Here is a 16,172-nt window from a genome sequence, read left to right on the forward strand (position 1 = left end):
AATAGGAAACAGAGAGTGAGTATAAATGGGCAATTTTCTCAGTGGATGGTGGTAAGCAGTGGGGTACCGCAGGGATCATTACTCGGTCCGATGCTTTTTAACTTGTTTATTAATGATTTGGAGTTGGGAGTAAACAGTTAAGTGGCTAAATTTGCAGATGACACAAAGTTGTTCAGGTTGGTGACAACCAGGGAGGATTGTGAGGCGCTCCAAAGGGATCTGTCGAGGATGGGCGAGTGGGCATCAACATGGCAAATGGGGTTCATTGTGGCCAAGTGCAAAGTGATGCACATTGGAGCAAAAAATCCTAACTATAAATACACGTTGATGGGGTCTGAACTGGCAGAGACTGATCAAGAGAGAGATCTTGGAGTCGTAGTAGATAGCTCAATGAAAATGTCAAGACAGTGTGTGACTGCAATAAAAAAGGCCAATGCTATGCTGGGGATTATTAGAAAGGGAACTGAAAACAAATCAGCCAGTATCATAATGCCCCTGTATAAATCAATGGTACATCCTCATTTGGAGTACTGTGTACAGTTCTGGTCACCACACCTCAAAAAGGATATTATAGCATTGGAAAAAGTGCAGAAAAGGGCAACTAGAATGATAAAACGGTTGGAACACTTTCCCTATGAAAAAAGGTAAAAGCGCTTAGGGCTCTTTAGCTTGGAGAAACGACGGCTGAGGGGTGACATGATCGAGGTTTATAAGATTATGCATGGGATAAAGCAGGTGGAGAAATAGGTACTTTTCTCCCTTTCTCACAATACAAGAACTCATGGGCACTCCATGAAATTGCTGATCAGTCTGGTTAGAACAGATAAAAGGAAGTACTTCTTCACCCAAAGAGTGATTAACACATGGAATTCACTGTCACAGGAGGTGGTAGCAGCTACAAGCATGGACAGCTTCAAGAGGGAACTGGATAAACATATAGAGCAGAGGTCCATCAGTGGGTATTAGCCACAAGGTATAGATAGGAACTCACAGGCTTGGGAGGGAGCAACAGTGGGAGGGCTTCTAGTGTCCTGGCCTCACTGATGGACCTCCTGATGGCACCTGGTATTTTTGGCCACTGTGTGACAGAGTGTTGGACTAGATGGGTCATTGGCCTGATCCAACATTCTCTTATGTTCTTATGTTCTCTTATGTTCTTATGTTCATTCACCTAGAACTCATGGCTTAATCATACAGTTTGGGGTGAATGCTAGAGTGTCACCCTACATGAGTATGTCACTTCTGGGTCATGCTGAAAGTTGTGCTATCATGGTGAGGATGCCAAACGTGCCACCCATTTTGCCCACCATTTTCCTCCCACCACTCAGATGAATGGTGGTGGGCAGTGGTGTTTGGGGACAAGAGACCTCCCACCACCATGTGGCAACCATATTTTTTTATTATTTATATATTGATTTAAAGCATTTCTATACTCCCTTTCCACCCAAATAGACTCACCAAAATGGTGAACATCAAACATTAAAACATTTCAACTTTAAAAACACTTAAATTAAATTAAAAATACAATAATTCAATAAAAACATATAAGCAGGCATAACACCAAAAGCCAGCATTAAGGCCACTAGCAGGTATTGGGGTATGCCAACCAGAATAAGAAAAGTGGAAGACAACAATAGAAGAAGACAAACGAATCTCCTTGGGGAGAGAGTTCCCAAGTTTTGGCACTATGACCAAGAATTTGCCACCCATCTAGCCTCAGATGGCAGGGGCACCCAAAACAGGGCCTCCAAAGATGACCTGGGTGGATAGGTAGGTTCATACATGAGAAAGTGGGCCTTAAGGTATGCTGGTCCCAAACCATATAGAGGTTTAATGATCAATACCAGCTCCTTGAATTGGGCCCAGAAACAAATTGAGAACCAATGCAGACAAAATAAGACTGGAGTGATATGGTCCCTACAACCTACTCCAGTCAACACTCTGGCCACAGCATTCTATACCAACTGCAGCATCTGGATAGTCTTCAAGGGCAGCCCAACACAGAGCATATTGCAGTAATCTAATCAAGGTGGTAACAAGATATACACCACAGTGGCAAGGTCTCTGCCCGCTTCCTAGGAAGGGCCTCACCAGCAGGATCAAGTCTGAATAATATAACTGTCTGAGCTACTACTACAGTTAAGAATATTTAGTTATTTGTCAAAAGACCCTGTAATATAATATTACATTATATCAGAACACACACACTTGGAGTATTTAATTGTAAATCACAGATGCTATTGTATATAATGTTGCTGGTGCATTCAGGTTTTATTGCTTCTGGTAATAGCAGATTATTGTGATAAATGATTCATATCAACTGCAAGTGACACCTTTTAAAATTTCTGTATCTGGCAACTATAAAGTGTTCCTTGAATGCTCCAGCAGACCCCCATAGCCAAAAGCTGCTTTATGATTAATTTCATCTCAATGTAGTAATTAGCGTGCTTTGAAGTGATTCCTGGAAAACATGCTAATAGAGGCAGAAGATTAACCCAGAATTATTTTTAGCCCAGAGAGCAAAGTACGCATAACCAAGTACAAATGTGCTTCCCCTTGAATTTTTCCTCATTTTTTTATTGCTTTTAATCAACAAAAAGGCATTTAATAAGAATATTTCAAAAAGGAATGAGGGACCAGAAGAGTGAAAAAATGTCCAAGTGTTACACTCTCACACTGACAATAGATTGCAGGTAGACATGTGCTTCACATGAAACCTTTGGGACTGTAAGAATATTATTACTAGCTGCCTGAGAGAACAAATATTTTTATCTTCCATGACAATTAGATAAATAGAGTTGGTTGTATCTCTGCTAGGGATCATGTTGGGTTGCCGAATGAAGAGTCAAAATTATTTATAAGTGATTGAATAGTTTATAAATGTATATGGTAACATTTGTTATGGCATAATTCCTTTTAAAAATATATTACAGATAAGAAAGAAGTAATTTTGATTAAAGATCTGAAAAGTAAAAATAATTTCTTCATTATCCTTTTACACTTTAGCCCAATTTTACAACAGCTTGTTCTGATCACCTAAATTATGGTTATTAAAACTGCAGAAGATGCAAATAAGAAAGAGGTGTCACTATTTATAATTCTAAAATGACATGTTTAGACTTTAGCTGCCTCTTCTCTTCTAAATCAATTCACACTTTTTTTCCCCAATTCCACATTCCTCTTTGTGATTGACAGTTATTTCCTGCTTTTCTCAATTTTTTTTAATCACATGTCTTGAAAAAGCAGAGATTTCACAGGGAATAAAATGTCAGCTGTGATCTTAGCTCAATGTATTCTTGGTGGCCATGAGCTTGGTAGAAGAGCTGAAAAAGTTTGTATGTCAGATTCCTATATAACAGGCTCAAAGCTGTCAACCCCTGAATAAATAAAAGCTACTCTCAAATACATAGGACACAAGCCACCCAGCTTTGCTGTCCAGAAGCCTCCATATATCAGTTGGGCTTTCAGAGGAAACAAGTGTAGTGGGAATTCTGAGAGACAGACCACCAGAGAATCAGGAAGGAGAGTCAACAGCTGTTTATTATGCGCAGGTACAGCCCAAAGCACCAAGAGGCACCTTCAAACAGAGCTGTACCCCGAATGAAGGTGGGACTTAAGCTTATATAGTTTGCAGAGAAAAAATTATTTTTCCTGGTCATTTCTTAGCAGAAGAGATGATCAGAAAACATTGGCCGTGTGCTTGAGCATCCTGTTCTTTTCAAAACCACACCATTCTTGGCTGATCACACATCTATCTTGTGGGAAGGCCGAAAGTTTCCTGTTATCACCAGGTGCTAAATTTCTTGATTACAGAAATAAAGCAAGGTTAGCAGTTCCTTAGTAACGGGCCGTAGCAACGCCTAATATGGTCATGCCTTGTTTGCAAGCATCTATTTCTTTATCTTGTCTTCCTATTTGCAAAAGCAATGCATTTTCTTAATGGCCTTATAATGCTGCAAAATTTATGTTAGATGCTTCACAAGCAGCCATTCCACAGGGTTTTTTAGAATTATTTGTTTAAGGGTAATACTTAAGGCTCTTAGCACTCACCCCAGCTAGTGCCAGAAGTGATATGTCTTTATCCTCACAAACTTGAAATGCATCTTGATAATTTTTCCCTTGGAAAGACAGCATGGTTTAAATGGTCCTTCAGATACCTCAGTCCCAAGCCATGTAGGGCTTTAAAGGTGAAAAACAACACCTTAAATTGGGGTCGAGAGTGGGTTGGAAGCCAGCATAATTGCTGTAGGCTGGGGGGGGTCATATGATCCTGGTAACTGACCCCCACCAACAGTCTAGTCACAGTATTCTGCACTAGCTGCAGCCTCCAACCACTCTTCAAGGGTGGACCCAAGCAGAGTGCATTGTAATAATCCAGTCTAGATGTAACTAAGGCATGGATTACTGTGGCTAGATCTGACTGACCCATGAGCGGACACAGCTGACACACCAGCAAAAGCTAGGCATAAACATTCTGGACCACTGCAGCCAGCAGGTTGTCTAATGATTGCTGAGTTGTGTTGAGCAGCACTCCCAAGCTGTGAGCTTGACTTTTTCAAGGGCAGTATAATTACATCCTAGATATGAGAGATCTGAAGTCCCAGGTCTGCCTTTCTACTAAACCTAGACAACCTCAGCCTTGTACAGCTTGTTCACTCTCATCCATCCATTTAAGCACTGACTCAGAACATCAACAGCATCCTCAAAATCAAGTGGGAAAGAAAGGTAGAGCTGGATAGCATCTGCATATTGGTGACACTGCAGCCCAGATCTTTACGTAAGTCTTCAGTATCTTGCTATTGTTAAATATTAGCACCTGGGGCTGACAGTTGGATTTGAGTTGTAGTGTCAATACTGCCTTCTGCAAAGCATTCCTATTCACAGATTACCCTCTCACTGCTGCCACCGCCACCTCTCTGCTCTTTATCCTGTTGGGGGAACCTGTGGATTTACTCAGTGAGCAAATACAGCAATTCCAGAGAATTTTTTTCGCTTCGGGATAAAAAACTAAACTTCCCTCTCTCTAGCTCTGTATGGGGGATGGGGTGGGGAGTGAAACTTCCCTCTACAGATCCCACAGCCTCATTAGAGGCAGGAATGAAAACTTCATTGGTGTTTCATTCAAGGGTCTTTCTGTTTCTCATATCAATTGACTCACAGTGGGTTGGATCCAGTGATAAAAGGTAAAGGTAAAGGTTCCCTTGTTTGAAAGCCAGTCGAATCCGACTCTAGGGTTGCGGTGCTCATCTCCGTTTCAAAGCCGAAGAGCCAGAGCTGTCCAAAGACATTTCCGTGGTCATGTGGTCGGCATGACTAAACACCAAGGCGCACGGAAAGCTGTTACCTTCCCACTGAAGTGGTACCTATTTATCTACTTGCAATTTCTTGCTTTCGAACTGCTAGGTTGGCAGGAGCTGGAACTAGAGACGGGAGCTCACTCCGTCATGCGGCACACTTTGGTCTTGAACACTGAACTACCGACCTTCCACAGCCTGCAGTTCAGCGTCTTAACCACTTGAGCGACTGCAGCTCCAGTGATCCAGTGATGCATGGACAGAAATGTAAACATAGCTTAGTTCTGATTGGACAAGCAGTGGCACCAGATATACCATAGTTAGTACTTGCACAATGTCTTTCACCAGCAGAAATGCAAATTGAGATACAATAAGGTTAATGTAGCACAAGCTGCCAGCGCAGTCTTTTTGGTAAGTGTCTGCTTCTGCAAGGGCTCTGAAGCATGTGAAAATCTTCTGCTGGAACCAACCCAATGCTGCAAAAGAAAGAAAAAGAAATATATCATTTAAAATGTGGGCTATGTAATATATTCCACATAGCACTGCTGCTAAAATAAACCCCATTTTAAATTACATAGTTTGTCATTCCTTAATAGCAATATACAGAATTGCTACTTTTAGCTCAAAAAATTAATACACACTTGCTGGTGTCATAACTACTGTATTAACTGTTGCTTTCTACAACTGCTGATTCTTCATTCTTTCCCTGGATAATGGTTTCATTCTCATCCTGATGTAGTTATATCAGGACTGTGGTACATGCATAAAGGAATAATAAGTCAAAATATATTTTATTTCTTTTATTCGGTCTTTAAACCGCCCCAAACCACAAGCAGGCTCTGGACGGCTTACAAAATACCAGTACAACAATTTAAAAGATTTAAGCATAATACAGTAAAATTTTAAAATTCAGTTTCGTAAATGAATTACAAGATTGCTGTAACCCAATTAGTCCTCTCAGCAAAGTTTGGTCCATGTACATGTGCTCAGTTTTACTATTTCCCCCCAAAAGTAGTGAAGTTCCCACAGTCAGCAACTATGTTTATACCTGTAGATAACACAGGAGTTGGAGCGGGGGGGGGGGGAATCTAATGTGGTGTCCGCCGCCTCAACCAAAGGCCTGGTGGAACAGATCTGTTTTACAGGCCCTGAAGAATTATAGCAAATCCTGCAGGGCCCTGATCTCAATTGGAAGGCTGTTCCACCAGGCCAGAACCAGAGCCGAAAAGGCCCTGGCTCTGTTTTGAGCTAAGCAGACATCCCTCAGGCCGGGGACCACCAGTAGGCGTTGGTCTAAAGAATGCATAGTTCTTCGGGGGACATAGAAGGACAGATGGTCCTGTAGATATGATGGTCCCAGGCTGCACAGGGCTTTAAAGGTTAATACCAAAACCTTGAACTTGATCCGGTATTCAACTGGAAGCCAGTGCAGCTGGTGGAATCGAGGCTGTATATGTGCTTGTACTGAAGTCACTGTAAGGACATGCACAGCTGCATTTTGCACCAGCTGGAGTTTACAAATCAGTGTCAAGGTAGCCCTGCATTGAGTAAGTTACAGTAGTCCAACCTGGAGGTGACCAATGCATGGATCACTGTGGCTAAGTCACGGAGGGTGGGGTATGGAGCCAGTTGCCTGACCTGCCGAATATGGTAAAAGGCAGATTTGGCAACATTCATGACCTGGGCCTCCATTGAAAGTGAGGTGCCCAAGATACTGTCCAGGCTCCTCACCATCGGTGTTGGCATTAGCAGCATCCCATTGAGGGTGGTGAGCCAGATTCCCAATTCCATCCCCCTGCGGCTGAGGCAGAGGACCTCCATCTTTGATTAGGGTTGCCAAGTGACTTACAGTTAAAAGCGGGGGAGAGTTGGTCCCCGGCCGGGACGTTAGAGTTTTCTAGGAATTCAAGGAAAGGCAATTAGAGTACCATAGAGTTTTCAGGCTGATTGCTAGAGCGTCAGCCGACAATGTGCACAATGTGATGACTTCACCTCCAGGTGACATCATTGTGCCGGGCACATCGGCCCGAACCAGGCATGTTGGGGGCAGGGTTCCCCCCGCTGGCCTTTTCCGGACTGGCGGATTGGGGACCCTTTGAGCAGGGGAACATCTGCCCTCCCGGGGGACCTGGCAGCACTATCTTTGATTAATGTAATTTCAGTTGACTCTGTTTCAGCCAATTAGTCATGGCCTCCAATGCCCTGGCCAGAACCTCTGAGGCAATATCTGGGTGGCAGTCCATCAGCAGATATAGCTGCGTGTCATCAGCATAGTGGTGATGACAATGCAGCCCAAACCTCCAGACCGGCTGGGCTAGTGGGTGCATGTAGATGTAACATAGGGAAGAGGATCACCCCCTGAGGGACGCCGCATATCAATGGGTAATGTCGTGAAACCTTCTCCCCAAGTGCCACTCTCTGTCCCCGACCTTGGAAAAAAGAGATAAACCATTGCAAGGAAATCCCTCATATCCCCCTCCCGGCGAAGTGGTGGGTCATAAGATCATAATCAGCCATGTCAAACACTACTGCCAGATCAAGTAACAACAGCAGTGCTAACCTTCCTCAGTCCAAGTGTCTCCAGAGGTCATCCATGAAGGCAGCCAGTGCAGTCTCCATCCCATAGCCAGGGTAGAAGCCGGACTGAAATGGATCCAGGGTAGAGGTGTCATCCAGGAAGGCCTGAAGCTGTTCCACTACTGCTCTGTCAACTACCTTACCCAGAAACAGGAGGTTCCACACTGGGAAGTAGTTGACTGGGGTGGTTTCTTCAAGAGTGGTCTCACCACTGTCTCCTTTAAAGACCCTGGGAAAGTCCCTGAAAGGGATATATTGATAATATTTCCCAAGGGGACCCGTATGCCATCACTGCCGGCCTTAACCAGCGATGAGGGATATGGGTCTAGGAGGCAAGTGGCAGGCTTCACAGCAGCCAGGAACCTGTCAACCTTGTCCTGCGAGAGTCAACTAAACTGGTCTAATATTGGAACTGAGGACAGCCATGGAGCCTCCAGTCTATATCCCTGTGATAAGTTATCCCATAATTTCATATTTCAAAATCTGGGAAGAGGCTACAGCCCTTGTAAAGAGTTAAGCAACTTGTATTTAGTGATCTTGTGAACAACACATTTTAGGAGTGTCATTCTAACCCACACTACAGGACTGGAAAATAGTCTGGAGTGGTAGTTCTTGCTGAAAATCCTGTAAAGTTGATTCTTTGAACTGAAAGACAGAAACCGAGTGTTCCTTCTGTGAAGGGGGAGGGGACAACTGCCCTAGACTGCTTCTGCCATACCTATGTATGCAATTATCCATGAAGCAACAAACAAACAAACTAGTAAGATGTGATCCTGAAAAAGAAACCCACATTACTGAATATTGCCAATTATCGTGATCCCTCCCAAATTCTCATCACTTTTTCTGCTGCTATGATTTAGTGGAATACCAATGGGCACTTTTTTTTTTTATAACCTCCCTTCTTTCTTCTTTCATAACAAAGATGCTCAGGGCAATATTTTTTTTCATCTGCAGTTTCCCCAGATCTTTCTGTTTTCATTGTAGAATTCTTTATAGTAATTGCTTTAATTTGTTCTCATTTTAAGAGGCAGCAAAAGCTCCTGCAGCTTGTGTAAAAGCAGAAGCACAAGGCAAACAATTAAATTCTTTCATCTTCCTTTATGTCAGTCTGTTTTATCCAAGTTTTTGGTGAAATGCCTTTCATTGCATCATGGCACCATCTACTGGATTATGCAGGAGTATATGCACTTTAGCTCTCCGTCAAGTAAAACTCACATGTAGGTACTTTGTACTGAGTGTCAGGCCATTTGGCCCCATCTTGCTGAGAATTATTTACTGTCACTTGCAGCTGTAACTCAGGGTCTCGGGCAGAGGTGCCTTTCCCAGTGCGATACCAGGGCTTGCGTATAGGATGTTCTGTGTGCAGTGTATGAGGGCCACCACCAAACCACAATCGTAAGGCTCCTTGGCTCAAGAAACTAATGTGTTTCCTAATGGAATTGAGGCAAGGAAAGGCAATTTAGCTAGAAGGAACATAGTTAGAATTCCAGTTTCTCTGGCAACTCTAGAGCCGCTAGGGTTGCCAGCCTCCAGGTGGGGCCTGGAGATCTCCCACTTTTGCAACTGATCAGAGATCAGCTCCTCTGGAGAAAATGTTTGCTCTGAAGGGTTGATTCTGTAGCAATTGTACCATGCTGAGGCCCCTCCCCAAACCCCACCCTCTCCTTGATCCACCCCCAAAGTCCCCAGATATTTTCCAAAGCAGACCTGGCAAGCCTAAGGGTAGCAAGACTATATGGGAAAGGGGACACATGTCACAGGGATGTCTGTTCTTCTGTCATCCTCTGCTACCTGCAGTGTAGTGGGACCCACATCCTACTTTCAATAGCGAATGTCTGAAAAGTGCAGGAGGAAGGGACCTCTGCACTGTCCCGTGTCATAATTTCATAATCAACTGATAAGTGTTTGTTCCTTCTGACATTTGTACTGGCCAGCATAAGCTTTCAAGAGCACACAGAGACACTGACCACAGAAAACAAGGGGCCTCACCACTGCCCGTCCCTCAAAGCTGCAGTCATAAGAGTCGCAGTCACTTGGTAAAGCAGCTGAAGTACAGTCATTTTTTATTCACTAGTATCCTACAATGGAAAAAAAAGTGCTTTAAAATTTATTCAAAGAGTATTTTTGAGATTTAGCTTGTGGTGGTGGAGTAAATAAATGCTTAAAATGCATTCATAGCTGTTGGAGGATAACTGTCTATGGCAGGAAAAATACTCAGTGGGTGCGTTCAGATGGGCTGTTTAGTCCGCTTTCGGCCCTCCTCAGAAACAGATTTTATCTGTGCGATCACACGGTCAACATCTGCCTCCCATCCCCAGCTGTCACTTTCTGGCTCAAAACAGCTTTAACCCAGAGTATTTTGATACCAGGTCCCCAAGTGGTGTTTTCCATGTTTATCTATGGGTGCGTTCAGACGGGCAGTTTAGTCCGCTTTCAGCCCACCTCAGAAACACATTTTGTCTGCGCAATCACACGGTCAACATCTGCCTCCCGTCCCCAGCCGTCCGTTTCTGGCTCAAAACAGCTTTAACCCGGAGTATTTTGATACCAGGTCCTCAAGTGGTGTTTTCCTGATTCTCCGGCTCCAGCCGCATTTTTTACCTGTGTGATCGCGCCTCCGGTGTCGAGCCACTTCCTTTTTAAACTGCTTTAAAGCTGCCCGAGGCTTCCGCTTTTCGCCCGCCATTTTTAAAAAGTGCTACAGTAGTCGGGTTAAAATGGAAATCGCTGTTCTGCGCAGGCGCAAAACTTTTAGTTCCACAGATGGCTGCCTGTGCGCATGCCCAAAATGAGAGAGAGAAAAAAACAACAGCGCAGCGATCCGGAGCAAGGAGGTGAGTGTGATCGCGATTCTCCAGGTTAAAAAAGACCGCATCAGGGCCGGAGCAATTTAAACCGCTCCCAGCACGCCGTCTGACCGCACCCAGTGACTCTTGTAGTTATATGCTTTTTCTCATTTCCCAGAATAGGCATATCAGAGTATAACTACATCTTATTCTTATGTCAAGTTTATTCTCGTGTCACGTTCTCTCCACGTCAAGTGTAAAAATATTAACCTCATGGCCTTCTGTCATTGTGATGAGGCCTCCACCATCAGCAACTTGTGGAGCTGGGACAGATGATTGCACATGGTCACTTTAAAACAAGTATACATTATGAGAATCTTAAGCATCTGAGGTCAGAACAAACCATTTTCAGAAATCAGAAGATGAAAACTGGGGGTAGGAATATCCAATGTTCCCTCTAACCTGTGGAGCCTTGTGAGCAAAAATTCTACCTTGTGAGCTACTGGCATTAAAGTTGTGAGCGAGCTATTTGGCTACTGGATAAATTAGTTTACTCTGGAGCCATCCTTCCTGAGCGGAGACAAAAATGTGTGAGCCAGAGGCTAAAAAACTGTGAGCTAGCTCACACTAACTCAGTTTAGAGGGAACACTGGGGATATCCCTCCAAACATAAGACACCTTGGTCAGGAGCTGTCGTATTGATTCTGGGGCCTTGAGCAAAGCTCCAGGATGAGGTCCCAGAATCACTGTCCCCCAAGACCCCCAGAAGCACCTGGCCCCAAGTGGGGTAGAGCCTTTGACCAGTGCAAGGCAGGTGGGAGTGCCCGCGGCAAGCTAGCATCCACCTGAGCACCAGATCACAAGCAGCAAGTGCAAGCAGCTGTTGGGAGCAGCCCAAGTGTGACAACCACACAGACAGATGTGAGCACTCATGGTGGCAGTGATAGTGGGTAGGCATAGGCAGCTGCCCTAGCTCCCACTGCTGAGACTGACTGAGTGGGCAGACAGGCAGGCAGGCAGGAGCAGGCCCTGAGGCTCCAGACCCACAGAAGCCTGTTGTTTCTTTCTCCCTTCTGTTGGAGGGGGGGTTAGGAAGGTCAGTGGTGGTGCTCTTTCCAGGTCCAGTTTTGTTGCTCAGACTGCTCCTGATCTCTATGTGCCGCAGGGTGGCATCAGGGCAACGGTGAGCAGCAAGGCTGTCAGCAAAGGGCCCCCACCACTCTACAGCTGATTGCCCCGGCTGCTGCCCTAATGATCCCACCATCTGTTGCCGCTCCAGAGGAAGGAGACGAGACGTGGGCCATGTTAGCACCATGGCTGCTGAGTGGTCAGGGTGTTCTCCAGCGTAGTCCCCCCCCTTCCAGCATGTGGCCCAGGTCAGCAGCCCCTTGTCTAATACTGCCCCTTGCCTTGGTAGCACAGCAGAAAATCACTGCAGGCATGTTTCTTATTTCTTATTTGCTTTACAAAAACAAGTTCTTCTATTTTGAATTGTATTTTCTTTCTGGTAATACAAAACCAATACTTAAAACATGTTCAGGGGTTCTAGTTCAGATTAATGAAAACATGGCTACTTACTGTTTACACTTTGAAACTATACTGTGATATAGTCATGATAATTTTTTATTTTATTTTTTTGGTTACCAAGACATCTGTAGCAGCCTGGCCTGTAGTAGATAGAAAACAATCTATATCTGCCATTTTTTCTATAAATGCTTACCAATATTTTGTTTATCAGCTTTTTTGTGTTTGTAAACTGTTTGTCTGTGCTCAGGAAAATAAAATTATTCTGATATCCTTCCAGTTCATGTGCTTACCTGCACTCAAGTAAACTATTATGTCAAATGTAATCATTTTATTCCATTGATAGCACAGCAAACAATCTCTGCAGGGCTGCAGATGCACACATTTCTTCATTCATGGCCTATAAACCCTTGATTTACAAAATGAAGCCCTTTCATTTTAAACTATGTTTTCCCTCAATGATTCAAATGTGTTCAAAGGATTTTTTCCCCCCTGGCTTTTCTCAGATGAGTGAAGACATGCTTCAGTAGAATTGTATCTGCACTATAAAGCAATTACTATTTACACTGTAAAACTCCACTACAATAGATTCATTGTTAATAAATGATTTTATCTTTTTTCCCTGATTGTTGTTTAGTTTCCAAGACACCAGTGCCAGCGAAGCCAGCAGAAGCTAAGCCTGCAGCAGGTACAGGAATACTGTAATATTTGCCTATAGAGTCAGTATCCGGAATTATCAATAATAAGTAAGAATTAATATAAACATTGGGACAAAGTATTCTGCGTTTGGACACAGAACTTGCTACAATAAATAGATCAGAAACTTGTGCTCTGGTCCTCAGTTAATATAGACACTTTGAAGTACAATGTCTGTATGACTGTACTTCAAAAAGAATACTGAATATGTTCAGATGGAACAGAAAGATCTGGCCTTATTCATTTAAAATATGTCTTAATGGTTTAAAGTGAATTAAGAAATTAAAATGAAAACTTAACTTGGAGATACATAGATATCTAAATAAGGATTCACCACTTGGAATTTACATCAAGCAGCCAATTTGGAAACATCCAGAGAGATGGTTACCATGGGAACTACATTTCCCATGTTCCTGTAAACCCAGGAAATTGCTGTAGATGCTTGCAGCAATTTCTAGGGCGTAACAGATTGCTTAATGTTGTGCCTACTTTGGGCCTTCCCAAATGTTTACAAGCAAGCATGGAAAAAGGTGGTGTGTGTGTGTGTGTGTGTGTGTGTGTGTGTGTGTGTGTGTGTGTCTGCATGCAAGGGGAATTTAGATACTGCAGAAATTGACTCAGTCCTCACTGGACTGAATTTGTGCCTTGGTTTATTTAGCTGAACGCCTGTTTCCCCAAAATGCTTTCTGTTGAGCACCTATCATTATTTCAAATAGCTTTGAAGAACTTCCTTTTGAAAATGTGCTTCAGGTGTTTATAGGAGCTGCTGTAATAATAATTGATTGCTAAAATGACATGATTCATAGTTCCCAACAATAATACTGTGTTAATAAAAATGATTCTTGAATAACATTTCTGTATGAATCAGGTAGGGGGAGCAAGATAACTATGGAAAGAAATTGGAAGCAGTTCTGTGCATGCCATGAGAAATAATTTTCATCAAAGCTAAAGAAATGGTGTTGACATTTTTATTAAAAATGTAATTTTATTTGCTTTATGTTTCCTTGATAATATCAGCTGGGTAAAAATGTGCCTCTTACCAGACACATTCCCAGATTGTTGGAAAATAATGGCTTTGTACTTATGAAAAATACTTAATTTTTATATTGTCTCTTGGCAGCAAAGCCACCCACATAACCACATGTCAATGTGGATGCTTAGCTGAATGCCAGTTGTAGCATACTGAGCTGTGAATCAGCATGCCCTGGGCTGAAATCTTGCCTCTGCTATGAATTGACGCAGTAATTTCAGATAGACAACTGTATAGAAGCATCCCATTGCAATATGGGGATGATGTTTCTTTTTGCTCTTACAAGGCTGTTGTATATGATGCAACTTCCATTTGAAGATGTTACATAAATTATTAGTAATAGTACTAGCTGATTTCAGTATCTTATTTAACTAGGAAAACAGGTTTAACTGATTTATCTATATGAAATTGCATTCTGAAAATAATATGTAAAGTATTGAATAAGAATCAAATTGACCACTAAATGTGCCATTTATTTTGGTAATTTCTAGTGATGTAGTTGATGTTTGGAATCGAGGACTTTGGTGAGCAAATGTTCTATGTTTGAAATTTCGAAGTTAATTTTGAGCTAAGCCAAGTCACTCTGAAGTTTGGGCTCAGCTCATAATTAACCTAGCTCCAGTTCCTGCACAAGCCCTCCCCTCCAATGACATCATCCCAGGCCCTTAGCTACAGTGGGGCATTTCGGGGCCCAGCCCCCTGACTTTCCACCAGGGGCCCCCAACTTACCAGCCTGGCCAGCCCCCCGCCGACTTATTTCTTGCACTCGCTGCCCTATCTTTAAATGGGAGAAGCAGGGGGGGGGCTAACACACACCTGTACTCTAAGCGAATTTCAGTACCTCCTCACTTTTTTAAAGGCCCCCCAAATTAAGAAATCCTGGCTACGGGCCTGCATCATCCCCTTCTTCTGTCATTCACCACTGAAACTTACGTGACAAGAATAGCACTAATGAGAAAAGCGTCCTTTGAAGCTATGGTCAGCTGAGAACTGCAGTTAACTGCAGGAGCACTGAGAAACTACCATCAATAGGAACAGTAAGAAAAAAGACTGAGATCTGTTGTTACCTAGACAGCAGTGAGCCCTGCATGCCTTTGGCCTTCAGACATATGCTCCCCATTCACTAGGTGAGAGATCTGTGAGTCTTGTTTTACATGAACAGAAAACTCAGCACAGTATGTCAGATAAAATTGGTGGCAACAGTGGGGGGGGGACAGAGACAATAGCAGGTTTTCATTATTCATTGAACATTTAAAAATGACAAATAAGAGCAAGAAAAGTAGTTAAGTTAAGTAGCCTTTATTGGCATGGAAAAAAATTGATACAAGTTATACAGTTTACAAGGTAAGTTAAAACTGCAACGTACATATACATCAATGTAAATATAAGATTTTTTCTGTGAGATCCCTTGGCGTACCTTTATAGCAGAGTAAAGAAATTTAGCCACCTTCTCGGTGACATTAGAGGAGAAATCATTCAAAAGTCTATAAACCTTAAATGCATCAGAACAGTCCCTCATCCTAACTAGAACAAAATGTAAATGCATATATTAATCTGTATACAGGTGACAATAGAGAAGAAAAGTAGACAGATTGGAAAACTTTTGATTACTAAATTTCAGGAATTACTATGCTACAAGTAACTGGATGACATATTTAATTTTTTGTTATTTTTGTATGGCATTATGTGTAGAATAGCCACGAGATCCTAAGATTGTTTGGCAGCCAGAAGTTACAGCTCTTTAGTGTTATGTACCTCTAGGTGGTGAGTTACACTTGTTTTTAAGGTAAGATATGTTTCAGAGGTGGTTTGACATTACCTGCCTCTGTGTCACGACCCTGGTATTCCTTGGAGGTCGCCCTTCCAAATACTAGCCAAGGCAGACCATGCTTACCTTCTGGGATGACATAAAGCATGTGGGGAATAAGCAATAAGAAACAATTCAGATGTTTCCTATTGGAAGTCAACCCTGTTATACTAGATGTGTCTTCCCTCAGTTCAGTCCAATTATTTGTATTTATTTCATTTATTTATACCCTGGCTTTCTCCCCAGTGGGGACCCAAAGCAGCTTACATAATTCTCTCCTCTGTTTTATCCTCACAAAAACTCTGTGAGGTAGGTCAGGCTGAGAAAGTGTGACTGACCCAAAGTCACCCAGCAAGCTTCCATGGCATGAGTGGGGATTTGAACCTCGGTCTTCCAGTTACTAGTCCAACACTCTTAACCACTATACCTTATCCTCTAAGTTGTTACAGTTGTAGAGT

The 16,172-nt window shown here is 42.9% G+C and overlaps 1 protein-coding gene across 1 annotated transcript in view; it reads left to right on the forward strand.

Annotated features, from left to right (window-relative positions):
* Positions 1–16,172, forward strand: part of LOC107107107 (triadin-like) — a 181,568-nt gene that overhangs the window by 53,974 nt on the left and 111,422 nt on the right. Inside the window, exon 11 of the mRNA XM_015407344.1 lies at positions 12,819–12,869. Within this exon, the coding sequence (XP_015262830.1) occupies positions 12,819–12,869 (51 nt within the window). The remainder of the gene's footprint in view (positions 1–12,818; positions 12,870–16,172) is intronic.

This window comes from Gekko japonicus, unplaced genomic scaffold (genome assembly GCF_001447785.1).
Source record: "Gekko japonicus isolate JY-2015 unplaced genomic scaffold, Gekko_japonicus_V1.1 scaffold252, whole genome shotgun sequence".
Lineage (NCBI taxonomy): Eukaryota > Metazoa > Chordata > Lepidosauria > Squamata > Gekkonidae > Gekko > Gekko japonicus.